This window comes from Aulonocara stuartgranti (assembly GCF_965226115.1).
Source record: "Aulonocara stuartgranti genome assembly, chromosome: 23".
Taxonomy (NCBI): domain Eukaryota; kingdom Metazoa; phylum Chordata; class Actinopteri; order Cichliformes; family Cichlidae; genus Aulonocara; species Aulonocara stuartgranti.
Window position 1 is genome coordinate 11,123,563 of NC_138958.1, and position 27,993 is coordinate 11,151,555.

At 39.1% G+C, this 27,993-nt stretch overlaps 3 protein-coding genes and 1 long non-coding RNA gene across 4 annotated transcripts; 2 read left to right on the plus strand and 2 right to left on the minus strand.

Moving 5' to 3' along the window:
* The first annotated feature begins 135 nt into the window (after positions 1-135).
* Positions 136-735, plus strand: LOC309700612. Its single transcript, XR_014274700.1, has 3 exons — positions 136-259; positions 346-463; positions 595-735. It is a non-coding gene; the product is annotated as an uncharacterized lncRNA (long non-coding RNA).
* A 496-nt stretch (positions 736-1,231) lies between these two features.
* On the plus strand, positions 1,232-27,644 carry LOC309700601 (granzyme K-like). The gene is made up of 7 exons (XM_082524256.1): positions 1,232-1,603; positions 3,786-3,854; positions 25,200-25,331; positions 25,467-25,608; positions 26,224-26,362; positions 26,617-26,886; positions 26,999-27,644. The coding sequence occupies exons 3-7, from the start codon at positions 25,268-25,270 to the stop codon at positions 27,146-27,148; spliced, it is 765 nt and encodes a 254-aa protein (XP_082380382.1). The 5' UTR covers positions 1,232-1,603; positions 3,786-3,854; positions 25,200-25,267; the 3' UTR covers positions 27,149-27,644.
* On the minus strand, positions 8,463-9,869 carry LOC309700600 (trypsin-3-like). The gene is made up of 5 exons (XM_082524255.1): positions 9,700-9,869; positions 9,471-9,621; positions 9,243-9,375; positions 8,832-9,086; positions 8,463-8,734 (listed from the first exon to the last, which is right to left on the minus strand). The coding sequence occupies exons 1-5, from the start codon at positions 9,755-9,757 to the stop codon at positions 8,567-8,569; spliced, it is 765 nt and encodes a 254-aa protein (XP_082380381.1). The 5' UTR covers positions 9,758-9,869; the 3' UTR covers positions 8,463-8,566.
* Positions 20,468-22,360, minus strand: LOC309700603 (granzyme B(G,H)-like). The gene is made up of 6 exons (XM_082524257.1): positions 22,260-22,360; positions 22,021-22,171; positions 21,797-21,929; positions 21,256-21,510; positions 21,012-21,149; positions 20,468-20,611 (listed from the first exon to the last, which is right to left on the minus strand). The coding sequence occupies exons 1-6, from the start codon at positions 22,315-22,317 to the stop codon at positions 20,588-20,590; spliced, it is 759 nt and encodes a 252-aa protein (XP_082380383.1). The 5' UTR covers positions 22,318-22,360; the 3' UTR covers positions 20,468-20,587.
* Positions 27,645-27,993: the final 349 nt, after the last annotated feature.

Sequence of the window (27,993 nt, forward strand, 5' to 3'; positions counted from 1 at the left end):
GCTGTACCACGTGACTGGTTCATGAAGTGGTTCGAACTTTGCCGCGAGATATGACAGCGATACAAACCCCTCAGACTTTATTCAAAAATGTGGGTGTTTGGTGGAGAGTTGCGATTAGTGAGAGTTTGGAGACAGTTTGGAGACAGTTTGGAGGTTTATGAGAGTGAGGAGAGAAAGTCAGGAGAGAATGGAGCCAGCTAAGAAGAGGAGGCTGTCCTCCCCTGTGTGGGAACATTTTGATTTTATTCCTCCCAACAAGGTATGTTAATTTCTACAGAAGATATATTTTCATAATACTGATGGTGCAATACAATTTATGTTAAGCTGTCTTGACTTTTGTACAAGGTGAAGTGTTTGCTATGTGCCAGGGAGCTGGGCTATAACAACAACACCTCATCCATGCTTAGGCACTACAGAGCTTTGCATGAGAATAAGGGGAACACGGATTGTGGAGCAAGACCAGGTGAGCCATCAAATGCAATGATAATATAGCATGCAGTAATGTTACTAAATGATATAACAATATTATACAACTGTAATAAGTGACGTGTGTGATATTTATATTTGTGCTTTGTCTTTATTGTCTTTCCTCAGGAGAACAATCTCAAATAGATGAAGACCTGGTTAGCATGGTGATTGAGGACTCCCAGCCATTTAGCATTGTGGAGGACAAAGGATTCAAAAGATTTGTTAAATCATTAAATCCTAGCTATGTTCTCCCCACTAAAAAGGTCATAAAAGCAGTGAAAATTTAGTTCTTATAGAATAAAATGTGAACAGGCATACCTCAACGTTACAAAAGCACAACTACTGTCCACACCCCAACCACACCTCACCTCACAGTAAATGATCATTTCCATTTTAAGCATTTCCAAATAATCATTTTCCATACTGCCAGTATAAATATACACAGTATACTGCCATCACTACAATATAGATGTTTTACACACTCCTTTTGTTGTTGACATTTACAGGCTGTGTGCAAAAGGCCACACTCTTCAAATTCATGCCAACTAATATTTTTACGTCCAGTAGGTGTCCTACTAGAGCAAATGAAGCTTCAAGAAGCTTTGCGCTGGGATGAACCAATTGGATGAAAAGCTTCAGTGCTTCATGAAGCTTTACCTGCCCATCACTAGGCCACGGGGTGTGTCTGTTTTTGCTTTTACGTCGGAAAGCCCCGCCCTCCATTGCTTCTCTCCACCCTCCCTTTTTGACGCCATCTGTCGGTGGTCGCTATCATTACACTACTTTAACGTCTCACAAACGTAATAATAATACTAATACTAATACTATTACTACTAATAATAATAATCAGTGTTGGAACTAACGCGTTATTAAGTAACGCGTTACAGTAACTACGTTATTATTGTGGTAACGAGCACGGTAACTAGTTATTATTCCAAAATCAGAAACGCGTTATTCGTTACTGGGATTTAGATAGGGTCGTTACTCGTTACTTCGTGTGGTGGCTATCGCGGAGCTTCCACAGATTCAGTAACATTAGCAAGTGGTGAGGCCAGCAGGTGGATGAAGGAAAAGGGGACGCAGAAGGAAAAGAGACCCGAGGCGGCCGCCGGTCCAAGTGTGAACTGAACTTCAGGTAAGAAGTTATGACCTGCAGTCTCTCTGGGTCAGATATGAACCAAGTTTAGGTGGAGTTTATTTTCGTTATTCTGACTTTTTCCGTACTGCGTACTAGCTAGCATGACGGGGTTTCTATACAGCTGGGTGGGTGCTATGATGTTAACGATGTTAAACTTTATTTTGTTCATAAGTTATAAGAGTTGCCAACCGTCCCGTCTGGTATTCAGAGAAAATATTATGCGTTTCTTATTGAGGTGAAAAGGAACAGTTTGTCCCGTAATTCAGCTACAATGAAAAAGGCACAAAGCTGGAGTTATTCTGTGTCTTTGCTGCACAGCTGCCTCTTCTTCTTTCATTCTCTCCCCTCCCTCTCCTGTTTCTACTTCAATCATGAAACTGATCAATGATCAGCTGATCGGCTCTCTTGTTTGTTTATCGCCCACTTTGCGCCAGAAAGAGGAAACCAGCCGATGTCGCGTTAAACAACAGCAGCACGTTTAAGCTTGATCAGCTGTTGTTAGAATTTATTTAATATTAATTTCTACTATCAGCTGATGTTTGCTGGAGCCACAGCTGCAAAAAAGCTGCTGGTCATGATATGGTTTGGTTATCTGGTGAGAGGGAAACATGAAGATGAAACCAGGAGATGTCCTTACTGAATCATCAGAGCTGAACAGGTGATGGAGAAACAGGTTAACCTTTAAGGTGACATGAATGAGTTGAAGGGAAGTTATGAACTGTTTCTGAGAGACAAATAACACCAGGATCCTTTTTTCATGTAGCTGACAGCTGGTAACTGTGCAGGTGCGGATCTATCAAAGTTTTTGCCAGGGGGGCAGGTAGGGCATTAACAGGGAGAGGTGGGCACAAGGAAATACTTTTCTTTCTTATTCTCATTTAAAATGTATAGCTTTTAAAAAATAATTATCTGAATCTTACAACAAACGATTGATAGATTGATGCATATATACCATCAAGACAGTGTACATCACTGTCACAACAGCGTTTGTTTTCATTCAAAGGCTTTATGATTTTTCCTATAATGGTGGGCCAGTCTCTAGTCAAAATGCATGGGCCAATTTTTTGTCCCAGTCCAGCCCTGTATGCAGCTCATCTGCAGTCTGGTGTTACCTACATCTTCCTATTCAGAAGACAGAATTTCAGAGTTCTGAGTACAATCAAAACCTCCACGACTGCAGTTTTTGTGTTGGATGTAAAAGGCGCACATGACGCTGTGACGTAGGCTAGAATCATGGCAGCAGTCAATGACGGTCCAGGCGTGGGATTTCTCTCGTGGAAATGTGCACATTATCTTTTCCTTTCTATTGGTAGGTGGCACAGTGCACTTGTGGCAAGTAAGCAAGCTAGAAGACTGGCAAAGTTATGGAAGCAACACATTAACAAGAGAATTCTGAGTAAAACCAAAGTTACTTTCCCTAGTAACTCGTTACTTTGAAAGTAACGAGTAACTTGAAGTAACTGAGTTACTTTTGATAGAAGTAACTAGTAATGTAACGAAGTTACTAATTTAAAGTAACTTACCCAACACTGCTAATAATAATAATAAATTGCGAGTTTAGACCTTTTCTGGGGGACCTCTAAATTCCATCATAGCATCCCTTAAATATCTCCAGTAATCTTAATAATAATAATATTATCCTAATGTCAAATTTAGCCAACTTGTCTTTTGGAGATGGTAAATGAATGAAAACAGGCTTAAACACGCAGAGTTCTTCATGTCAGAATGTCACAGTGCACTCGTTAATATAGACTAGAGCAAATTCTCATGCTGGAATATCACGAGTTATCAGCCCAGGAGCTGATGAGCATTATGGTTATAGTTTCATGATCTGTTTACAGCACATTTATAGGTAGTGACAGAACCAGGGTTTTCTTTCTACATGAATTTAAAGCCGTTACCTATCAGCAGCAGCTCAATTACAATGTTGCAATAATTTCTGCTACACTATTACATTTACTATTTGCGTGACAGCACAGAGCTTGAGAGGTAACAGTGGACATGTAGTCAGAAGCACAGTTATAATGCCAAGGTACCTTGTGCTTTGTCCACATTCACTGATGGTGATCATTTCACATAACAAAGCAGCGATTTGCACTGTTATCAAATGTGGATCTCCAACCTCCTCTAATAAGAACTCAGATTATTTTTGTTATTATCATTTTTGTGTGATTGTTAGAGCAAAGAATGAGTGAGGAGGATGCAGAGATCATACAAAAGTGGGAAGACCAGGTGAGCAAATTTGCAGGTAGGGAAGAAAAACCATAACTGTCTGGGTAATTTAAAAAAAAAAAAATAGATTTACACCCATTTCACAGATGCATTGTGTGTTTTTATCATGGACATTCTAAATAGTATTGATATGAACTGATATGCATTTAACAGAACTGACAGGACTATAAACATGCTTGAACAGGAATGATCCTTCTGATCTTTGCTGTGTCTGCACGCCCACATTACCTGGTAATGGTCATCATTTAAAAGGTGCTGCTCAGTAACCAAACATCGTTGTGTTATTTTGTCCTAAATATACAAACCTGTCTCATCTTTGATCAGCTCAGAAAGCTTGACTACTGAATGCTTGTGTTTACCCTCAGGATGACTTATATATGTAGAATTTAAGAGGAAGGGGTGGAGGACATGATAGAAACAGACCTATTAGTGAACCAGGCTGGAATAAACTGAGTGTTGCTCCTGTTCCTTTCAATCTGAAATCATGTGTTGGGGTAAGTTTAATGCACTCAGAGCTGATCAGTGTCTTTAAACTGAGCTGCAGATAAAACAAACAACATTACAAAACAGTGTTGTGAGCAAAAATAAATGGATTTAATGAAACTCACTGATTATATTGGTCATTGTTGGACCCTAAATTGTTCAACATATATATCAATGACGTGTATTGTGCCCAACAAATTATACTTTTTCTATTATGCTAATATTTTTCATTCCCAAATTTATTGGATGAGATGAATACTAAAATGAATAACTGTCATAACTGTGGAGCGGTGAGGAGTGTGGACCCAAATGCAGGCACTAATGATTAACTGTGAGTGAGTTTTATTTTTACTGGAAAGAGAAATGCAAACAAAAGCAGGGCATGGCAGTGACTTAAACTAACAAAACCTAAACTGGGAGAAGCTACAAAAGAATAATACAAAGGAACAAAAAGCCTGTGACTAGAAACCTGAGACAGGGAAACACGGAACATGAAGACCAGTGAGGAGAAACATGCAACCTGGAACATGGAGAAATACAACAGGAGACATGCAGTAGAAATGCACACAGAGTGACACACAACTAAGACAACAACATACGGAGACAAATAAGGAGACTGGAACTAAACCTTCACTAGAGTCATGACACCAGGAACACAGGGGAGGCACAGAAACAGAACAGAAACCTCAACCAGGAACTATAAATGTAATACAGAAAACAATAATTCAAAGAGTATAACTTAAACCAAAAAACACTGGCTCACAGACCCAGTACTGCGACAATAACAGCACGCTTTAGCTTGATTGATGAGCTTTCTTGGGGTAATAACAGATGAGAGACTTAGTTGAAAAACACTTGTTAATGAGGTATTCATCCCAAAATATCGAGAAGCATTCCAATACTGTCAAAGGAAGCTAACAGCAGTGGCTAATATTTCCTTTACACCACCTTATTAGAATAACGGGAGCATCCACATGGTGCATCAGCAAACAGTCAACCTTAAATACAGGAAACGGATCACTGTAGGTCAAAGACACAAGACCACAGGACTGGTTTGCTCAGGAGCCACACTCCAATGTAATTTACTTTCCATTCCAGTAGGTGGTGCATCACTACACAACATGTAAGGTGGAGCTGAACAACAAGACAACACTTGTATAGAATTGTATAACATAAAAAACAGTGATCAGTTTTTTATGATACCTTAATCATCTTATGGTACCATATCACACTCATTAGAGCACTTCACTGTCACACTGCAGGCTTACTTGTTGCTCCTAGAGTATTTAAAAGTAGAATGGGAGGGAGAGCCTTCAGTTTTCAGGGGAACCAGCTTCCAGTTTGGATTTAGGAGACAGACGCTGTCTCTACTTATACGATTAGGCTTTAAACGTTCCTTTTTGCTAAAGCATATAGCTAGTTTTGGATCAGGTGACCCTGAATCCTCCGCTTGCTGGGGAATTCCCATGATGCATTGAATGTTTCTTCTTCACTCTGTGTGTTTATACATCTCTCTGCATTTAACTCCTTGGTGCCTGAAATATGATGTATTTGTTAGAAAAGTACATTTCTTTGAAAATGGAGATATTATTGAACCATTTGACAAATTTGTCTAAAAAATTAATTACATTTTAATTTCAATCATATTTACTATGTTTGCCCTTTAACAAAATTGTTTAAAAATGTATTGTGTAATTTATTAAGGTTTTCCCTGGGGAAAATTATATCAAATATGTTACACTAGGTGTTAAGAGATTTAATTTACGAAATCAGTAGAATATGTCAGAAACTCCACAGACAAAAACAACTGTGTTTTTGGGATTTTCATGGACTTTTATCGGACAGTTTATTGGATGTGATTTTTTGTTGAGAGAGAAGAAAATTATACTTTTTGTGTTTCTGTGCTTGGAGTGAAAGGAACGGTCTGAGTGTAAAGCTCCTCAAGATGAGGTACAACTATATAGTTTTAATGAGATATAAAGAAGAGAAAAAGATCAATGATGAAGATGAAGAGAGAGCTGAGTATAAAAGCAAAGCTTTCAGTGCACCAGCTGATCTGCATCCCCAGCCTCACTTACGGTCACAAGCTCTGAAAGAATGAGATCTTGGATACAAGTGATGGAGTTTTCTCCGAGGCGGGGCTGGCCTCTCTCTCAGAGAGGGAGTGCAGAGTTCAGTCATTCAAGAGGAGCTCAAAGTAGAGCTACTACACAGCAAAAAGAGCCGGTTGAGGTGGTTCTGGCATCTGCCTAGGATGCCTTCTTTTAGGCGAGGTGTCTTAGACATGTCCCACTGGGAGGAGTCCCCAGTGCGGACATGATGGCGAGCTTACAACCCCTGAATGGCCTGGGAACGCCGGTGTGAGTTGGAGGAGATGGCTGGAAAGCTGGAAGTCTGGGCTTCCAGATAAGCAGAAGGAAATGGAAAGATGGATGAACTGATGAATGGATGGATGTCTGTCTTCAGTTAGTTACTACTTCATACTTATTGTAACTGTCCCTGAGACAGTTAAAATAAAGTTGTTTATTTCATATGTTTCTGTGATAGATTCATGCTTAATTTAGTTCATTTATTTGTTGGAAAGAATACAAAATGTATTGGATAAGATTATAAACGTGCAGCATTGATTGAACTTGAACTGGTTACAAAATAAGGGTTTGTTAAAGATGTAAAGTTTGTTTGAGGTAGAGTTTGTAATGGTCACATGACCAGAGTTTGGCTGAGAGCACAACCCTGGCATTGTGGGTCAGAACTAGCATGGAGCTACAGATGCTGCTACAGCCACAACATTAATGTTATTCTGCATGTGGTCCAAGAGGCACACAAGGTATGGTTTTCATGTATATTGTTTATAAAATGCTGCATACATGTACAGGACATTTTCAGTAATATCTATTATTTTGCATTTTTTCTGTTCTGCTGGCTCAAGACTGTTTATGGACACTAACATGAGAGACTTTGATAAGATAAAAGATATTTATGTTGTAAACTTTGTGTTTTCTTCACTTTTCACAGTGTTTGAAGACAATAAGAGAGAGAGAGAGAATGTTTTTTTTTTCGAAGACATCAGTATGATGCGTGGCCATTCTTTGTTGGACCCCTGTAGTTACACTTATTCCGAGTTTTAATTGACATTCCAAAACTGGAGGCACTTGCTTTGATGTGTCCATGTAATCATGAAGCTCTAAAAACAAGATAATGTGACAATATTTTGTATTTTATGTACCTTATGTTTGCTAATGTGTAATTAGCAGCATACTTATAGTTGTTGTTGAGGTTTATAACAATAAAGATAATTAAAAACTGATAACTTATAGCAAAGTGGTGGGATTAAATAGGCATGCACTTCTTCCCACTCCTTATTGATATGTAAACTGAATCTGTTGGTGTCCGATTTGGGTTCTTTCTGTCTGCTTTCATAACAGCTGGGGTTATTTAATCATGTGTGATATCACTTATGTGTGCTATGGTTTATGCAGCGAAAACATGTTTACAGATGTGTAACGATGTGCAGCCATCAGCATGTTTTTATCTGGAGTTTGGTGAATGTCTATCAACAAACATTTCTTTGAATTCGGTGATGGATCACACGAAGCAGTTTCCTGCTTCACCTCTAGCATCACGTAGTCTCTCTTATCAATCTACTGCCATACAAATTCTCTTGATGTCTGTTTGCATCATTTACACAACACACTCCCCACTCACTTTAAAATAAAGTGTGTAACTGTGCATGTGCTGGAATATACATATGTATATATGCTGCACGCAGAACACTACATAGGTACATTTATGTTTGTTTCATTTATATTATTTAAGTGTACATGACTCAGCAAACTTTGAGAAGACTGTGGCTGGTGATAATCATCTGTTGTTTTCTGAAGATGACAATAAAACAGAACAGAGTGTATAATTTTTATATTGGGTGGAGAAATAAATACGTTTTATTATTTTGAGCTATTTAAATTAATTTCTAATGCATCTGCAAAGTGACCTTTGTTTGGTGAAGTAAATGTTGTTGTATTTGTATTGTAGGTCTACACTAATATAGTTATACATGAATATTATCTGAGTATATATCATTTGGAAGAATTTATTATTTAAATGTACAGTACATGTTCAAAATAAATGAGGAAGTCACAGGTTTAATGCTGCGGTATATTTTTATTTTCATTTTTGGTTATGCTAACAGAGAATCAGAAATCCTGACATTTCAATAATATACAAGCCAAACTGTCAGTGAAGTTTTTACTCCTCATATTTTCTGGATTTCACAATCCCGTCAATCCACTGACGGTATTTTGAGATGTCTGTATAGATGTTGGGTTTATTGGGGTAACTGCAGTTTTCATCATAGTTGAAAGAAACAACGCCAACAGCCAACCCGTCGCACAGCAGAGGACCACCAGAATCTCCCTGTGAGGAGGAAGAATTTTAATTTACCAGCTTTTATTCAGTTTTTTATATATTTGAAACCATGAGCCAGTTTACACTGAAAGGACAGAAAACATACCTGACAGAATCCTTTGGTTGTTTCATATCCACCTGCACAGATAACATTGGCAGGAAGACGAGGCCATTGTTCCTCACAGTTCTTTGATGTAATGACAGACACGTCCACCACCCTCAGCTCATCAACAGGTTTACCATGAGTTTTAGTTGTTCCCCATCCAGCCACCTGACACACTTGGTTTTCTTTTAGGTTTATTTCAACATTTGGAATTTGAATTATTTCTACTCCGTGGCCCAGTTTAACTTTCTCAGACAGCTGGAGACACAACATGAAGTAAAAAATATATCTGTTCTTATGATAGTTCTTTAGATATAATCTGAATAATAAAACCACATAGAATAATCCTTTAATTGTCCCACAAGGGGAAATTACACAACATGTAAACTGTTGTGAACATGAACATGTACTTACTTTAATCAGCATGATGTCATTACCCAGTCCAACCTGTTGATAATTTTCATGGATGATTTTGTTTTCAATCTTTATTTTTTGATGATTGCCGTTCTTGAGATTGTGGTTGCCGAGAACAACGTATGTGAGGTTGCTGAAGGAGTGATCAATGAATAAATCAACACATTTTTTAAATGCATTTCAGTGACATGAGTCAGAGATTACAGGAAAAGATGTCTGATTACTCACTATTTATTACAGTGTGCAGCCGAGACTACAAAGTCTTCAGTGATGAGAAATCCTCCACAAACATGTTGACTCTTGTTGTTCTGCACAGAGGCCATGTACTGCATCGAGTTCTCTGGGGCTTTTTCACCATCTATGATATCACTTCCATGTGCTGAAAAAAGGAAACCAAAATGAAGTTACTGTTCCATTAAACAATTGGAGTATAATAACAAAGACTTGCAGTTCTTACCAAGTCGCCCGAGGCATGCCAGAACATGGACAAACAGAAATTTCTGCAGACCCAGCATGTTGCCAGCACAAAGGTGAAGTTCTGTTTGTAGGAGTGTCGAGGTGAACCTTTTATACGTCAGTTTGCTTCATCGCCAAATAAGATTATAATCCTTCAAATTTGGCTTTCAGCCACATCCTTTACTCAGCGCAAGATTGAAACTGGCGTTATCATCATGTTCATCAGCTTATCAGTGTGAAACACACAAATCATGTTTAGTTGTCGTTATTTTAACTCCATTTGCTGCTCACTTTTATTCATGTATTTAAGAGCCTTTGGGCCTCCTGATCATGTGTGATTATAAATCACTTTTAATGGGTGAAACCTCGTCTGTAACACTGAGATTCTTCTCTGTGGAAATCACACTTGGTCAGATTGAATGAGTGGCTGTTTTTGTAGTTCACACTCATTTCTGACTTTCTTCTTTGCTGTCTTTCAGTCTCGTTATGAGGACCTGCTTCTCCTCACTGTGACAATAAATCAGGTAAATCTGAAAACTAAAACCTTTCCCTTGTAGTCAGTTCACTCATCTTCACTCTCTTCACTCCTGATCATCTCAACAAATGAAAACATTTTTTCTTTTCGTAATCGAGTCGGCTGCGTTACTAACACTGTCACAGACTGCCGGCCTGTCCATCATGCACTTCACCTTTCACCCTCACCCGGTTTTCAAGATTTTATTTTTAAAAATCACAATCAATGTGATTGTCTGTCCTTGTGTGTTGGCCCTGCGACAGACTGGCGACCTGTCCAGGGTGTACCCCGCCTCTCGCCCTATGACAGCTGGGATTGGCTCCAGCACCCCCCGCGACCCTGAAAAGGATAAGCAGAAGCGAATGGATGGATGGACAATCAAAACATTTGAAAAATAAGAAAAAAAAATCAGGAAACGTGGGTATAGGTAGACCCAGCTGTTCCCCTCCCTGCTCGTCCACAGGTTAAGGGGGCTCAGAAGAATGAGGAAGGTTACATCAGGAAGGACATACAGCATAAAATATTTGCATAATCAAACACATGGACCAAAACAATTCCACACAGCTCGGCTGACGCCCAGATTGAGGCATGAAACTTGTGCAGACAGTCTGACAGCCACCAGGCTCAGACACCGTCCTCGTTCACACACCTCAAACTTCAACAAACACCCATATGAAAGACCTTAAAGATTTCATTCAACACTCAAACATTAAAATATAATAAAAAACGGTAAAATAAATAAATAAATGAAACCACATAAATAAAACCAGAATTTCTGTTCATGTTTTGTGCAGATATTTAGAAAGTCCTGACAGCTCCCACAATGTGAATAACAAAAAAAGATTTTGATAAAAATGTTATATTATGATATATTATATGATAATATAACCTCCACGTGTGGACAAAAACGTTCCAGATAAACAGGCCAGGATGAGCTGTGTGTGTCAGTGATCTGTCAGCCAGACCATATGGACCAGGACCAGTATGGACCAGGTAGCAGACCCAACACACAGGAAGTTCAATGGTTTCAGTGATTTATTTATCACGTGGGTCGTTGCAGGCAGAGTGAGCAGTGAATGGTGCACAATTGCACCATTCACCTGCTAAACCTACGTTCCTCACAGCTGACAGAAAGGAGCTGCAGCGTGTTTTCTGAAACACACAGCTTTGTGTCTGACAGCCTTATATTTCTGAACCATCCATGCCGGGGTCACACCCCCACTTTAGTTTTATTTGGATAAAGACTTTTATATACTTTGAGCTCCTTTGATGAACTCAGTTTTTTTCCTATTGAGCTCTTTAGGGTGATTTTCAGCCTGATGAACTCTTTGATTTAGTTAGCTTTTATTTAATTGAGCTCTACTTTATAGAAGCTACTCTGTTGGAGGGAGGGGTTAATACCTTGGCTGCTGTAACACAGGACTTTCTAAACTTTTGTGATAAGTAAAAAAAATGTTATTTGTATGTTTTTAGACTTCAGAGCCATGAAAAAAAGTTTATTGAGTTCATTAAAGAGGCCTGAGCTGGGATCAGTGTGCCGGGGTGTGGGCGGGGTGGGGCTTTTGTTTTGTTCTTCCTCCTTACACACCTTTGGAGCAGGAGTTGCAAATTCGATTCCCACCCGGTATCCAGGAGCGGTCCTGGTTAGACCCCCCCCTACTAAAACCAAGCCCTGAAATGGCGCGGCAACGTCTGCAGCCTGTCCCAACTCAGACACAAAAGCATTTCACTACATGAAATTGTTTACGTGATTGTTTATGTGACGAATAAAAGGTTATTTGATTTTGTCTCCCAGGTGGATGTGTGGGCAGGTCGTGTCTACCAGGCCTGCCTTGTACACCTGAGAGCTACCTATTCATCAGTGAGTATTTATGCTTGGCCGTGCCTCCGGTTTGCAGCCAGATCCTCATCTTCATTGCTACTCAATTCAATTCAATTCAATTTTATTTATATAGCGCCAAATCACAACAAAAGTCGCCTCAAGGCGCTTCATAGTTACAGAGAAAAACCCAACAATCATATGACCCCCTATGAGCAAGCACTTTGGCGACAGTGAGAAGGAAAAACTCCCTTTTAACAGGAAGAAACCTCCAGCAGAACCAGGCTCAGGGAGGGGCGGCCATCTGCTGCGACCGGTTGGGGTGAGAGAAGGAAGACAGGATAATAGACATGCTGTGGAAGAGAGACAGAGGTTAATAACAGATATGATTCAATGCAGAGAGGTCTATTAACACATTGTGAGTGAGAAAGGTGACTGGAAAGGAAAAACTCAATGCATCATGGGAATCCCCCGGCAGCCTATGTCTATTGCAACATAACTAAGGGAGGATTCAGGGTCACCTGGTCCAGCCCTAACTATATGCTTTAGCAAAAAGGAAAGTTTTAAGCCTAATCTTAAAAGTAGAGATAGTGTCTGTCTCCCGAATCCAAACTGGAAGCTGGTTCCACAGAAGAGGGGCCTGAAAACTGAAGGCTCTCCCTCCCATTCTACTTTTAAATACTCTAGGAACAACAAGTAGGCCTGCAGAGCGAGAGCGAAGTGCTCTAATAGGGTGATATGGTACTACAAGGTCATTAAGATAAGATGGGGCCTGATTATTTAAGACCTTGTATGTGAGGAGCAGGATTTTAAATTCTGGATTTAACAGGAAGCCAATGAAGGGAAGAACAGGATAAATATGCTCTCTCTTTCTAGTCCCTGTCAGGACTCTTGCTGCAGCATTTTGGATTAGCTGAAGGCTTTTCAGTGAGTTTTTTGGACATCCTGATAATAATGAATTACAGTAGTCCAGCCTGGAAGTAATAAATGCATGAACTAGTTTTTCAGCGTCACTCTGAGACAGGATATTTCTAATTTTAGAGATGTTGCGCAAATGGAAGAACGCAGTCTTACATATTTGTTTAATATGTGCGTTGAAGGACATGTCCTGGTCAAAAATGACTCCAAGGTTCCTCACAGCGTTACTGGAGGCCAAGGTAATGCCATCCAGAGTAAGAATCTGGTTAGATACCATATTTCTAAGCTTTTCAGGGCCGAGTACAATAACCTCAGTTTTATCTGAATTAAGAAGCAAAAAGTTAGCGGCCATCCAGGTCTTTATGTCTTTAAGAAATTCCTGCAGTTTAACTAATTGGTGTGTGTTACCTGGCTTCATGGACAGATAGAGCTGGGTGTCATCTGCATAGCAGTGAAAATGTATACTATGTCTTCTGATGATACTGCCTAAGGGAAGCATTTATAATGTAAACAGTATTGGTCCTAGCACTGAACCCTGTGGAACTCCATAATTAACCTCAGTGTGTGAAGAGGACTCTCCATTTACATGCACAAATTGGAGTCTATTAGATAGATATGATACAAACCACTGCAGTGCAGTACCTGTAATACCTACAGCATGTTCTAACCGCTCTAATAGGATATTATGGTCAACAGTATCGAATGCTGCACTAAGGTCTAGCAGGACAAGCACAGAGATGAGTCCACTGTCAAAGGCCATAAGAAGATCATTTGTAACCTTCACTAAAGCTGTTTCTGTGCTGTGATGAACTCTGAAACCTGACTGAAACTCTTCAAATAAGCCATTCCGCTGCAGATGATCTGTTAGCTGTTTGACAACTACTCTTTCAAGGATTGGCCTATAATTAGCTAAGACTGCTGGGTCTAGAGATGGCTTTTTGAGTAAAGGTTTAACTACAGCCAGCTTGAAGGCCTGTGGTACATAGCCGATTATTAGAGATAGGTTGATCATATTTAAGATCGAAGAATTAATTAATGGCAGGACTTCTTTGAGCAGTTTTGTAGGAATGGGGTCTAAAAGACACGTTGATGGTTTGGAGGAAGTAATTATTGAAGTTAACTCAGAAAGATCAATTGGAGAAAAAGAGTCTAACTTAACATCAATGCTAATAAGAGTAGCTGTAGATAATATTACATCTGTGGGATGATTATTGGTAATTTTTTCTCTAATGATAAAAATTTTATTTGTGAAGAAGTTCATGAAGTCATTACTAGTTAACGTTAAAGGGATGGTTGGCTCAAAAGAGCTTCTATGCCATATGTTAAAACAAGATCTAGAGTGTGATTAATCTGTGATATCAGCATGGCTGGTTTTGTACACAGGCAATATTCACAGCCCTCCCTTTTTTTCTCCGTATCCTGCAGATGATGTTCCTGCAGCCTCCGACTAACTCCTCCAGTGACTTAGAGATGGAACAGCTAAGATACTGCACAAGAGGGGCTCAGAACACTGCTACACTCCTCCACATTAAAAGGAATCAGTGGAGATGAAACCTGTTCTATTTCAGTTATGTAACTGTGGCTATGGTTAACAGAAGATCACGTACACACACTGATCTTCAGGAGATGTGCTTTAGAGATATCGCATGCATAAATGCATTCTGTGCCGTGTAGTTTGAGCCTGATTACGCTACAGAAAACTTTATTCAACCATCCCGCTTCATTCTACTGTAGTTGCTGAACAGACCACAGTACTGTGCAGAAGTGTTGAGCCACTCCTCTTCTTTAAATATTTCAATTAGTGGGTCGCTCAAGACTTTTGCACAGTAGTGTATGTATCGGATATAGAAAGGCAGTACCTTCTAAAGTGTTTGCACGGAAAGATTCTTTACTGTGGAAATACTCGACACAGCCAAAATAACACAAGCTGAACCACACAAACCACATTTTTCAGATCGAATGATGCTGACAACCATGCTGTTTCAGTCTTGGCATGATGTATAGAGCACTTTGAGTACTCGCTATATAAGTGCTATATAAGAATCAGTCCATTTACCATTTATGGAAATTTTTTGAGCTAAATGTTAAAACAATGATGATTGTCGGTTGGTGGTTTTTGGTGTTACCAAATTTAAATTCCTGAGTAGAGGTGTGGAGATGAAACATTCCTAATGCTCAGGAATGTTTACATTCAGACTGCACAAAAAAGCTTCTTTATTTTTGCTTTTTTATTTTTGTAAGCCAGGGGAAAAAGAGCAACCAGCTGTTTTTGGACAGTTTTATAATTTTAGATATTGTGATCACAGATCACGTTTTACAATACATGCACAATGTAATTCAGCATTATTTGCGGCAGCACTGAGATTCAAAAGTGCATCTCAGACAATCAGCCTGTGTGTTTCAGGTTCAGCCTGATCAGCATGTAACAGTTTACTTGTGTCACTCTGTATCTCTGCAGATCTGCCAGGAGGAGGTACTTAAAGATCACTTACACATTACTCAGAGCTACGCTATTTTTATCTAGTTTATCTTCCTGAACATTAAAGCAAAAAACAAAAGTAGTTAAAGTTACTTGTGTTTGTGTTTTTACCCGGTGAGAATAAATGGGCATGAATTTTATTTTTCAGACTTTTCAGAGGAGAAATTTTCTTAGGATTGCATGGAAATCAAATCTTTTTTTATACCCCCTAACACACACACACACACACACACACACACACACACACACACACACACACACACACATATGCCGGCGTTACATATACTTAAAATGATTCAAATGCAGTAAGTATACATGCTTCATACAAATATAGTCTATAACTTGTTTATTTTCTGTAGCCCAGAAAATTAAACATTTCAATTCACATAAGACATGTAAATTTTGTTTTATATACTGTATAGCCTGTATGATAAATAAATATGTTGCCAAATAAATATAAAAACCAGAAAGCTACACAAAACAGGACAGTTCATTTACAAACACAAGTCTAACTTAAGTTTCACACTTTTTTGTTAGAACAAATCAAATTGTTAGTTAAATTTACACAAAATGTCAGAAAGCTGCAGTGTCATGGACAAAAATTTCAACCTAATTTTTCATGATTTCTTGGTTAACCCTGTTAGGTCATTCCCAAAACTTTCCCCTCTTCCTAAACAACCAAATCCCACGTGTTGCCTTTTTTAAAAATGTTTTTTGACATGGCACATTTTTCCACCAATAGGAAAGAGGTAGCTTCTTTTCCCTTTCTTTACTGTTTTCGTCCTGTCCTTAGAAAATGTTTTATTTTCAACTGTTTCTTCCGCACTAAACGTGACGATAGTATTTAGGAAGAAAGCATCGCTTGTATATATTTTTAAAAACTAGGGGTGGCAAGAGATCATTTTTGGCTGGCCCACGCCAGACTTTTATAAATTAAAATGGATTATATAGTTTTGTAAATTGCCCTAGAGCTCCCTCTAGTGACTCCTTTGTAATATTGCTTTGATTACTTTGGAAAAAGAAAAATTGAGGAAGCAGAAAATCCAAGATGGCTGAACGTAATAAGTATTATTAGCTGATATGGAACTTCAAATGTTGTTGCTTTGTACGAGATTTTTCTGTAAGTACTAGTGATGATAAAATAATAATTGCTTTATTTAAGGTGAGTCATTTAGCCTGGCTGAACCTTCTCAAAAGGCTGGAGATGCACAGACATGTCAGCTCTCATATCATCACTCGTGTTGTACTGTAAATACTTCAACCACAAATATATACCACATTTTTTAACTGGTAACCAAACAAACACGTCGTTGAACTGAGGGAGAAAACAGAGACCACAGAGAAGGACCCCCGCCATCCAAAACCTTCTTTATTAAAGAGAAAGTTCTCACCATAGGACTACCACTTTCTCCGACAAAACACTACTTGTTCCTCACTACAGCAGCAACTACACAAAAACATTATCACCAAACACTGCCCCCTAATGGTGAAGACCTTTATTAAATTTAGCTAAATCTGATTACAAGAAGAACCTTTACGGAACAAACACTGATGCTGTTGCAATGTATTATACATATTTACAAATACATATTTAAAAGCAGTGCACAATGATGTAAAGATTTATTGCTTTTTGTTTTATTTGAATTGAACCAATGTTTGAAGTATGTTTTCTCTTTCATAAATAAAATCATTTATATAATAAAATAATGAATAATTGTGGGTAAAAGCTCATCTAATGCAGGAACTGAACATTTGACCCCCTGACCCATCCCTGGCTTAGTTCCTACCCTTTGTGGTCAAACACAACTACACATCAATGTTGTTGTTGTTGTTGTTGTAAACAAAGTGTTTAGATTGACATGGAAAAAGAGTAACCAGCTGTTTTTAAGAGTCTTTTAGTTTTAGATATTAAGGATAACAATCAAGTCTAACAACATAGATCACAATCCAGTCCAATAATATTCTCTAAACTTTGCATTTCTTTTTGTTGAGAATGGGTTTGACCCATAAAATGTCAGGGTCTGCGGAGGCAGACCGTGCGGAACGGTGTGTGGTGGACCCAGGTGCGAACACAAACGAGGATGCAGGAGTGGGTTCCAACAAAAACGAGCCTTTTATTATGGCTGAAAAACTCATAGAAAAGAACAACAAAGTAACTGAGGGAAAACCTGAACATAGACTGGGAAACTATGACTCTAATGAGATTTAGACAGCAAAATGTAGTGATGGGACGTTCTGTATCGAGGCTTCGGAGCGTGTGTCGAGTAATGGAGGGGGCGTTTCCGCGAAGCGCGTATCGAGGCTTGCTTCATTTATGGGAGGAGCTGAAAATGATGACGTCCGAAGCCTCGCTGCCCGGCTGTACCACGTGACTGGTTCATGAAGTGGTTCGAACTTTGCCGCGAGATATGACAGCGATATAAACCCCTCAGACTTCATTCAAAAATGTGGGTGTTTGATGGAGAGTTGCGGTTAGTGAGAGTTTGGAGACCGTTTGGAGGTTTATGAGAGTGAGGAGAGAAAGTCAGGAGAGAATGGAGCCAGCTAAGAAGAGGAGCATGTCCTCCCCTGTGTGGGAACATTTTGATCTTATTCCTCCCAACAAGGTATGTAAATTTCTACAGAAGATGTATTTTCATGATACTGATGGTGCAATACAATTTATGTTGAGCTGTCTTGACTTTTGTACAAGGTGAAGTGTTTGCTATGTGCCAGGGAGCTGGGATATAACAACAACACCTCATCCATGCTTAGGCACTACAGAGCTTTGCATGAGAATAAGAGGAACACCGATTGTGGAGCAAGACCAGGTGAGCCATCAAATGCCATGATAATATAGCATGCAGTAATGTTACTAAATGATATAACAATATTATACAACTGTTATAAGTTACGTGTGTGATATTTATATTTGTGCTTTATCTTTATTGTCTTTCCTCAGGAGAACAATCTCAAATAGATGAAGACCTGGTCAGCATGGTGATTGAGGACTCCCAGCCATTTAGCATTGTGGAGGACAAAGGATTCAAAAGATTTGTTAAATCATTAAATCCTAGCTATGTTCTCCCCACTAAAAAGGTCATAAAAGCAGTGAAAATTTAGTTTTTACAGAATAAAATGTGAACAGGCAGGACTGAGGCTCAAAGCCTCAGTGTGTAGCTGTCCATACCTCAACGTTACAAAAGCACAACCACTGTCCACACCCCAACCACACCTCACCTCACAGTAAATGATCATTTCCATTTCAAGCATTTCCAAATAATCATTTCCCATACTGCCACTATAAATATACACAGTATACTGCCATCACTACAATATACATGTTTTACACACTGCTTTTGTTGTTGACATTTACAGGCTGTGTGCAAAATGCCACACTCTTCAAATTCATGCCAGCTATTATTTTTACGTCCAGTAGGTGTCCTGCTAGAGCAAATGAAGCTTCATGAAGCTTCGCGTTGGGGTGAACCAATTGGATGAAAAGCTTCAGTGCTTCATGGGGCTTCATCTGCCCATCACTAGCAAAATGCAAACTATGGCTGGGATACTACGACAAGGGGTAGGGGAGATAACACAGACGACGCGACACAGGCTACATGAAACACAGAGACTAAATACACATGAGGGATGATCAGGGGAAGTGGATGCACACGGGGAACACAGGTGACACTGATAATCATAACAAGACACGGCAGGAGTGAACATAACACTGATGGGAGATGGGCAAAGTAAAGCAGGACGTACACAAAGGTTCAAACAGGAGGAGGGAGAGCACGGGGAGAACGCAGACATAACGGGCTGGGGAAAACATAGAATAAAGCACAAAGGGAGACGAGGGCTCATAAATACATAGAGGGCACACAGGGGGGAAGAGCCATGAAGGGAAAACACTTAGGGAACAACACAACAGGGCAACTCAGAAAACATGGCCTAAATAAGGAACAAAATACAAAAATGCATGAAAACTAAGAATACTGGGCCCACATGGCCCAGGACCATGACATAAAAGGAGTTTTGATATGTCTCTATAGATGTTGGGCACATCCAGATACTCATAAATTCTGCGAGGAGGAAATATTATATTTGATTTTGTTTTACTGAGGTGCACCTCAGTAAAGTTAGCTATGTTGCCACCACTACAGATTGTTGGACAGCACACCAGCAAAGTTTAATACGGGGCACGACTCATTGGATAGATGAGGAGATCTGCTGCCCTTGCTTGCTAGAGGTTAAAAGGGTCCCACACCTTTCATGTCCTAGCTGGTGCTTTCTGTTTTTTTTTTTTTTTTATCCAAGCCACTGCAAACCAGGTCATTCTACTATTACCCTCAAATCTTATGTCTTTTTGCCAATAATCACCTCTGTCCACAAACAACAGGTGGTGACTTGTGAGAGCGAGGACAAGCATTGTGTAATGCATTTAAGGTAAAAACAAACAGAATCTCCACCGAGCACATGTTGGAGCCGACAGTAAGCCGACAAAATCCTCATATTACTTAAATACCAAAAAGTAGTCATTCCCTGAACCCAGCATGTTTTTGAGCTTTACTGTAGTACGCTTCTGTTCATCATTCATAGAGCAACAAACAAGGAATATAAAAAATGAAATGTTATGAAACATATTTTCTCATTTTCTGGTAGAAGAATGTGGCTCTACAGTCATTGACCTGTATCCATGGTAACACCTGGAGGCTTAAAATTATATTATGAATATAATTTACCAATTTAAAAAAAAAAGTAAAAATGATAAAGCTGTACCAGAAGAGCTGTTCAAGTCTGAATTTGATTACTTCTTTTGATATTGAACTTCAGTTTAATTGGAAAAAACTGAATTACAATTTTGAGAAGCAAAAAAACATACAAGGATGCAAATATGTCTTTCATCACAGGCAAACTGAAGCGTGGTCCACTACAAAGGCAGAAATAATATAAAAAATTCAGCCTTTTGGCTGTTACAGAAAGAAATGACAAATCAAGTGTGGGATACGTTTGTATTTTTATTTTTGGTTAAACAGATGAAAGAATCAGAAATTCTCACATTTCAATAGTGAAAAGAAAAACCTGAAGTAAACTTTAACTTTAAGTTTTTTACTCAAAAAATGTTTTCAGAACCTTGTATAAGCCGTGAGACCAGTTTTCCCGTGATTCACTCGCGTACGTCAGTTTGAAGAGGAAAAAGAACTCTGTGAAAAGATGTGAAAAGATGTAACAAAAAATTTATTCCACGGTTTTGCATCTTACAGGAGTGGTCAGGTTTAACTTGTCCTCAACAAAATAACATACTACGGTAGGAAAACCGTGTGGCTCTGTTCTACCCTGCTGCCCCGTATATCTTATGCCGTGTTAACTCTTTTTCTCTCTCTCCCCCCTCCCGCACCGCATGCACTAATTTTCCTACATCCGTGATGCCCGGTTGGCTATAAACACGAGTCTTTAAGGCACATGTATAAATGGTACTATATAACCTAGTTCCACCATAAACATGCATCTATTTCCTAAAATTATTAATTACACAAACAAGCTTAACAACAGCGAAATATAAATACTAAACATATGAACTATCTTAACTTGGCTCCCACAAACCTCGTTCATCCATTTACGGTATTTTGAGATGTCCGTATAGACGTTGGGTTTATTGGGGTAATTGCAGTTCTCCTTATAGTTGAAAGAAACAACCCCAACAGCAAACCCATGACACACCAGAGGACCACCAGAATCTCCCTGTGAGGAGGAAGAATTTTAATTTATCAGTTTATGTTCATTATGTTTATGTTTTTAAGATTTGTGAACATGAAACCATTTTAAACTGAAAGGACAGAAAACATACCTGACAGAATCCTTTGGTTGTATTGTATCCACCTGCACAGATTACATTGGCAGGAAGACCAGACCATAGTTCCTCACAGACCCTTGGGTTAATGACAGACACGTCCACCACCCTCAGCTCATCAACAGATTCACCATCAGTTTTAGTTTTTCCCCATCCAGCCACCTGACACACTTGGTTTTCTTTTAGGTTTATTTCAGCAGGTGGAAGCGGAATTATTCGTACTCCGTGGCCCAGTTTAACTTTCTCAGACAGCTGGAGACACAACATGAAGTAAAAATGAATCTCGTTAAAGTGAAGTTAACGCCATAACCGCATTAATGCAGCAAATCTCTGTTAGCGAGTTAACGCGGATTGCCCCGTGTGTGAGGCTGCACAGCGTCAATGCGTCAGCACGGTTAGCTCATTAATGCGTTAGCGCAGTCCAGTCCCATACACGGGGCAATCCGTGTGAACTTACTAACGTATATATATAATTTGAATAATGAAACCACAAATACATCATGTGATGAAACTGTTGTGAACATGAGCATGTACTTACTTTAATCAGCATGATGTCATTACCCAGTCCAACGTGTTGATAATTTTCATGGATGATTTTGTTTTCAATCTTTATTTTTTGATGATTGGCGTTCTTGAGATTGTGGTTCCCGAGAACAACGTGTGTGGGGCTCCTGAAAGAGTAATCAAAGAGAGGTAATCAATACAATGTGTTTTAATGACATGAGTCAGAGAAGCAGAAGCAGAAGATGTTTGATTACTCACGAGTCATTACAGTGTGCAGCCGAGACTACAAAGTCTTCAGTGATGAGAAATCCTCCACAAACATGTTGACCCATGTTGTTCTGCACAGAGGCCATGTACTGCATCGAGTTCTCTGGGGCTTTTTTACCATCTATGATGTGACTTCCATGTGCTGAAAAAAGCAGAGTAAAGGAAACCAAAATGAAGTTAACGTTCCATTGAACGATCAGAGGACAATAACAAAGTTTTGCAGATCTTACTGAGTCGTCCGAGACATGCCAGAACATGGAGGAGCAGGATTTTTTGCAGACTGAGCATGATGCCAGCAAAAAGGTGAAGTTGTGTTGGCACAAGTGTGAAATTGACCTTTTATACAGCAGTTGCTCTGTCAAATCTGATGATCACAATTTGACTTCTAACCACATCCTGTTTTTTTGGGCACTTGTATTATCTTTACATTATCTTGTTCATCAGTATTACACTACCTCATCATCCTGAAACACACGGGCTGTTTAATGGTTGCAAGTTTCTCACAGTCTCTCACACCACAACTTTTGTACACAAGCAGGCATGTCTAAACCTTCATAAAGCTGGGTTGTTGAAACATTTTTACACCACTGTTAAAGCTCAAAACAACAATATCCCACTGAGTTACTGATTTCATACTTGAACCAAGACTAATAACATTATGGTACTTGGCTCATAATCTGTCCACCAGCAATGTAAAAACAGGAAGGAGATGCCTTTTCATTTAGCGCCTCCTTGGGACCATTTCTTCCACTGTGTGAACTGTTTATGGAGCGAGGTTCTCCTACGGAAAAGTGGTAGTGCCCTCCTGTATGGAGCTTGGTCTCTTGAATGAATAATATGTAAATAGTGCTTTGGCGGTAAAGAGAGTTTTGGAAAGAATCATGAGTTTGAAGCTGGAAATTGGAGACTGGAAAGGATGTGCAGGAAGATTCAGGATCGAAACTGAAATGTTCCAACAAGTGAAGAGAGTGTGTGGAGAAGATGGGAGGAGCACTGTGAGGAGCTGATGGATGTGAGAAAACGAGAGAGAGGGAGGAGAATGGATGGAGGATGGTGAATATAATGAATCAGGAAGTGTAGGAAGACACAAATGATATGAAACGGAATTCTTTAATAGCAATACATTCTGGGTAGTCGCTACCATGTTGTTGTCCATGCAATACCAAAACAAAGATGGACACCAACAAGCATGATACGATACAGATAGAAGATAAACGATGAGGGAAAGGAGCGTCGTTAGGAGGGTTTAAACACAACGAATGGCCATTTTATCTTTAGGACCTACTGATGCTAACAGTAGTGGTGAGCACACAGCAAACATGTTAAGAATGATAAACTCACATGGAACTTTATGTTTACTGAGAGCAAAGTGGTTTTTCTCATTAACTGAAGAATTAATCACTGAGAGGTGGTGTGCATCACCACAGAAGATGTCTGATTACTAATGAGGCTATACGACATGCATCATAGACCACAGAGTATTTGGTGATTAGAAATCATTGATATACATCACCTCTGGTGTTCTGCACAGAGGCCATGTGCTGCACTGAATTCTCATGGGCTTTTTTGCCACGTATAGTTTTACCAAGAAATTGTGGTAGCGTATGCAATGCCATACTCTCTGCAAACATATAGCTCAAAAAGTGTCGAATGAATTCTGTTAAAATGTTGTAGGGGTGTAGAGCGGGGTCATCTTAACAAAGCATTAAAATCTGGCTCACATCCACCGTTGACCGTCTTCAAGGTCAACTTCAAGATTTATTGGTGGAAAACTGAAAAAGAAGCCTTTTAAAATTAAAAGTGCTTAAAAGTAAAAGTGTGGTGTGTATTGTCGACATATAGAAAGGAACACATAAAGACTTAAGGATTTTTCTGGAAACCACACAGCTCCCCTGTGACAGAGGAAGATCGTGACAAAGGAGACTGAGACAATGGCCGTGTTCCAAAATCGCCTCCTATCTCCTATTAATGGCTGTGCCTCATGTTATCTGTCTGAGCTGCTACACCCTTATGTCCTGCCTCATTCTCTCAGGTCAGCAGACCAGATGCTTTTGCTCGTTCCAAACACTCAACGTAAGCACAGAGGTAGGAATAAAGTGCTGCAGTTTGCAGTGCTTCTTACCAAAATAATCCAGTGTAAACTCAGGTTTCAGTCCAGTGGTAATCTCTGAAAATAGGCAGTTCTGATAAGTGAGAGGAGGCTGAAGGAAAATCAGTATATTTTGATATAATGTTACCGTGCCACATGCGTGTGCCAACATTCAGGCATTAATCTAACACAGTAACAGTATTAATTACAGATTCAGCAGAGAGAAGCTGCTCGCTGTGTGCGCACTGCTGAGAAAAAGAAGCTGAGCTCGGTTTATTTCTGCTCTGTTTCATGAAAACTGTGTTAGTGAGGAGCAAAGAGTGGGCTCACCGACACACTCGGCATGAAGACTGAGTGAAGAGTTTCAATACAGAGAGTTCTCTCTCGTTCTGATAACATCTCGCCTCCGAAAAATAAACTCTTCTATTAGCAGCTATTACAGCCATCGCAGGCTGAATACAGGATTTTTTTTCCATGTTAAATTTTGTGCAACTTGCAAGAAACTTTGTGTCATAGACTTTTCAATTCACATTTGCCTGACTCATTTAAATATTCTCCACCTGAAAGTAAAACTCTTATAAATACTTCTGCTCGCAGCTTTCAGTCACCGACTCTTCAGCCTTTTCAGTGAATCCAACAGGTTATTAATGTCTCAAAATCTTTTAAGTCTCAAAATCTCAACCTCTCAAAATCACTGTAAATCAGACACAGCCGTCACAGATATTTTAGAGCTAATAATCAATCAAATATCTTTGCTTTTATGATCCTAACCTCATTGTGTCACTGACACTCAATATTCACATTAAACCACTAGGTGGTGATCTCTGATATATTTTGTGGGCACTGTGTGGCTTCAACCCAGTTCACAGTAATACTGGTAAAACTACAAAATTAATGATGATTATTAAAAAGCACATATGATTAACATGTGAGCAAATTGGCAAATTATATTTTTTAGTTTCAAAACTACTGATGATTGTTATAACACATTAAGAACACTACTGGCTGTGTGTGTGTGTGTGTGTGTGTGTGTGTGTGTGTGTGTGTGTGTGTGTGTGTGTGTGTGTGTGTGTCTGCTCAGCGTATAAAGCTGTGCATAACAGTGGACTTCAGTGAATTCAACATTCGCTCAGCGAGAGTTGAGACAACATGTTCTGCCGGAGGAATTTCAGTGTTTTCATCTTGTTCATGCTTCTTTCCATCATCCAGTCAGGTGAATGATGTTTTGTACTTTAATTTACATTACTGATATCTCTCAGTTGGTGTAGGATGTGTGCTCACTCATCTGTTCTTGACTTAAAAATCTGCTGATTTTCTTATGTGACTGGATTTTTTTTTTTTGTTTTAGGTCATGGTTCTGAGATTATTGGAGGGAAGGAAGTTAAGCCACACTCACTGCCCTTCATGGCTTATTTGACAAGTAAGAAATTTATGTGTGGGGGGACATTAATCCACCCACAATGGGTCCTGACAGCTGCTCACTGCACTGGGTAAGAACCCGAGGTTCACTTTTCCTAAATTTCCAAATCAAAATATTGCAGTATTTATTTTTAACAGAAGATGTGAAGTGTAATGCTAACTGATATTTTTTCTTACCCAGAGCGTAACTCCTCCTGACAGGCAGGGGCTGCACTAAAATGTTTCATGCTTTTATAAGAACACAACTTTTAAACCTTTCACCTTGAAAATGACATACTACAGTTGTCTTTACTCATTGTGATGTCAAAGGATCTTGTAGTGAAAAAATAGTAAGTGTGTTGTACAGCTCTCTCTCCATGCTTTGACCTTGGGTGCTAACAGTGAAGGTCAAGGTCAAATGCATAGCCAAACTAGGTACTCATGTCCCCTAAGATGTTTGAAGATGATCCATAAACAATTGTGGGCAATTTCAAGTTTGATGTGGCTTTGACCTGATTTTCACCAACATGAAATCAGCTTTAGTTGTTATTTGTGTCTGACATCACACAACGCTTGAAAACTAGCAAACAGACAAACAAACACAAAGAACCGATTACATCCTGCCCTCCTTCAAGTAGAGAAAAATACACTCCTGACCTTTTGATGTAAGTGAAGTGTCATCACTACACTGAGTTTTTCTTTTGCAGAATGAGCAAGGCGATCCTGGGAGCGCACTCCATCGCCAAAGAGGAAGAAGAGTGGAGGCAGGTCCGAGAGGTTGAGAAACGTTTTGCTCATCCTAACTATTTCAATCATAATGTGGGCAATGACCTCATGCTGCTCAAGGTAAGCATAAAATTCAGTGTCCAGTAGCCGGTCAAGCAAATATACAACAATGAAAATAAGTTTGTTTCTACCTGATAAAGTGCATTTCTGGGTATGTTTATACATGTTTCAATAATTCGCTCCAACTATTTCCCATTTTCCAAACAAAATATATGAATTATTAAGTAGTGACCCAGACTTTATCACAGTGGCAAGTCGGTAACATATAGATAGTCACTGTCAAAATGTAACATTTCTTTTCAACTCTTTCTCAGCTTAAGGAACCAGTATATACAACCAAGTCAGTAAAATGGCTCCAGTTGGGCAAAATTGTCAAAGACCCTGCAGATGGCACCACGTGTCTGGTTGCTGGATGGGGAAAAACTGAAGAGAACCGCACCTCGGATGTTCTCAAGTCTGTCCGCGTGACTGTGATCGGCAGACATAAGTGTAACTCTTGTGAATATTACAACTACGCACCTTTAATCACCAGTGACATGGTATGTGCTGGTTCAAATGGCAAAAAAGCAGCGGATACCTGTAAAGTAAGTATGAAGAATGTATATGACCATGTAATCATTGAGCTCAGCACCATTTTGACGTTTTGACACCTGTAAGTGAGAAAAAAGGTCTACAGTGCATATGTACTTGTTGCAGGGGGATTCCGGAGGCCCACTGCTGTGCGGCTTTCAGCTGGTTGGAGTTACTTCTTTTGGAGCTGGTTGTGGGGACATTTACAAGCCTGGAGTCTACTCGTTTCTCTCAAAGAGGCAACTCAAGTGGATCAAAGAAACTATGAAGTCTTAAAAGTCATCAGGCATCAGTCCACATAAACTAAGCTAGATGACAATGTTTTATGCTTTTATGATGTTTAATCGGCTGAGCTATCACTTCATACCTTTCACTTGACCAGCATCATTTTATTATCTCATTGATTATGTTATATTTTATGGAATCTTTGTCACTGCTGGCTTGCTCTAATCGTTACAGACTGTGCACATAGCAGCCTGTGGTTAGTCCGTTTATGCACACACAAAAGTAAAACAACAGTGAGACTGTCCAGTCTGTCGCCCAGACACATTCACTATGTCCAGTAAATGAATATGAGGATTTTGAACAGATTTTTTCACAAAGATAAATTTTTAAATATGTTTTCTTGTTTAGTTTTGTTCAGTATTTGTACTTTGTCACATCCCCTCCCTGCCAAAAGACAAAACAAAAAACAAAATTGATACAAAACAATATTTTACTTTACTTTTACTTTCTGCTTTTCCTACTTTCTAATAAAGCTGAAGTAAAGATATCTTTCCTTCTGTCTGTGTCTTATTTTTTGTACTGTAATTCTCTCAAAGTGTCATGTTTTTACAGTAACTTCTAAATCTCACATCACTAAATCTTAATCTTAATTTAAGAAATCTTTATCAAAAATTGGTAATCAGTCCTTCATTTTTAACCAAATTAAATGTCTTTTAAGCCTAAAAAGGCAGTAAGGCCACATTCTTGATTTGTTCTTTGTCAAACGAACCCTTTGTGGCTTATTTATTTAAATATTTGATGAGGTAAAAATCATTTTGCTTCTCTTACATTTTCAAATAAAATATAGCAGTGTTTTTTTTATCACACTGTCTCATAGGTAATACATTGTGTGATTG

Excerpts from the sequence above, each read along its gene's own strand:
- LOC309700600 (XM_082524255.1), bottom strand. The coding sequence starts at position 9,757 with ATGCTGGGTCTGCAGAAATTTCTGTTTGTCCATGTTCTGGCATGCCTC. Across the intron at positions 9,087-9,242 it reads ATGACATCATGCTGATTAAA|CTGTCTGAGAAAGTTAAACT; the intron begins GTAAGTACATGT and ends TTGTGTCTCCAG. Across the intron at positions 8,735-8,831 it reads CAACCAAAGGATTCTGTCAG|GGAGATTCTGGTGGTCCTCT; the intron begins GTATGTTTTCTG and ends TCCTCCTCACAG.
- LOC309700603 (XM_082524257.1), bottom strand. The coding sequence starts at position 22,317 with ATGCTCAGTCTGCAAAAAATCCTGCTCCTCCATGTTCTGGCATGTCTC. Across the intron at positions 21,511-21,796 it reads ATGACATCATGCTGATTAAA|CTGTCTGAGAAAGTTAAACT; the intron begins GTAAGTACATGC and ends TTGTGTCTCCAG. Across the intron at positions 21,150-21,255 it reads CAACCAAAGGATTCTGTCAG|GGAGATTCTGGTGGTCCTCT; the intron begins GTATGTTTTCTG and ends TCCTCCTCACAG.
- LOC309700601 (XM_082524256.1), top strand. The coding sequence starts at position 25,268 with ATGTTCTGCCGGAGGAATTTCAGTGTTTTCATCTTGTTCATGCTTCTT. Across the intron at positions 25,332-25,466 it reads TCTTTCCATCATCCAGTCAG|GTCATGGTTCTGAGATTATT; the intron begins GTGAATGATGTT and ends TTTTTGTTTTAG. Across the intron at positions 26,887-26,998 it reads AAGCAGCGGATACCTGTAAA|GGGGATTCCGGAGGCCCACT; the intron begins GTAAGTATGAAG and ends TACTTGTTGCAG.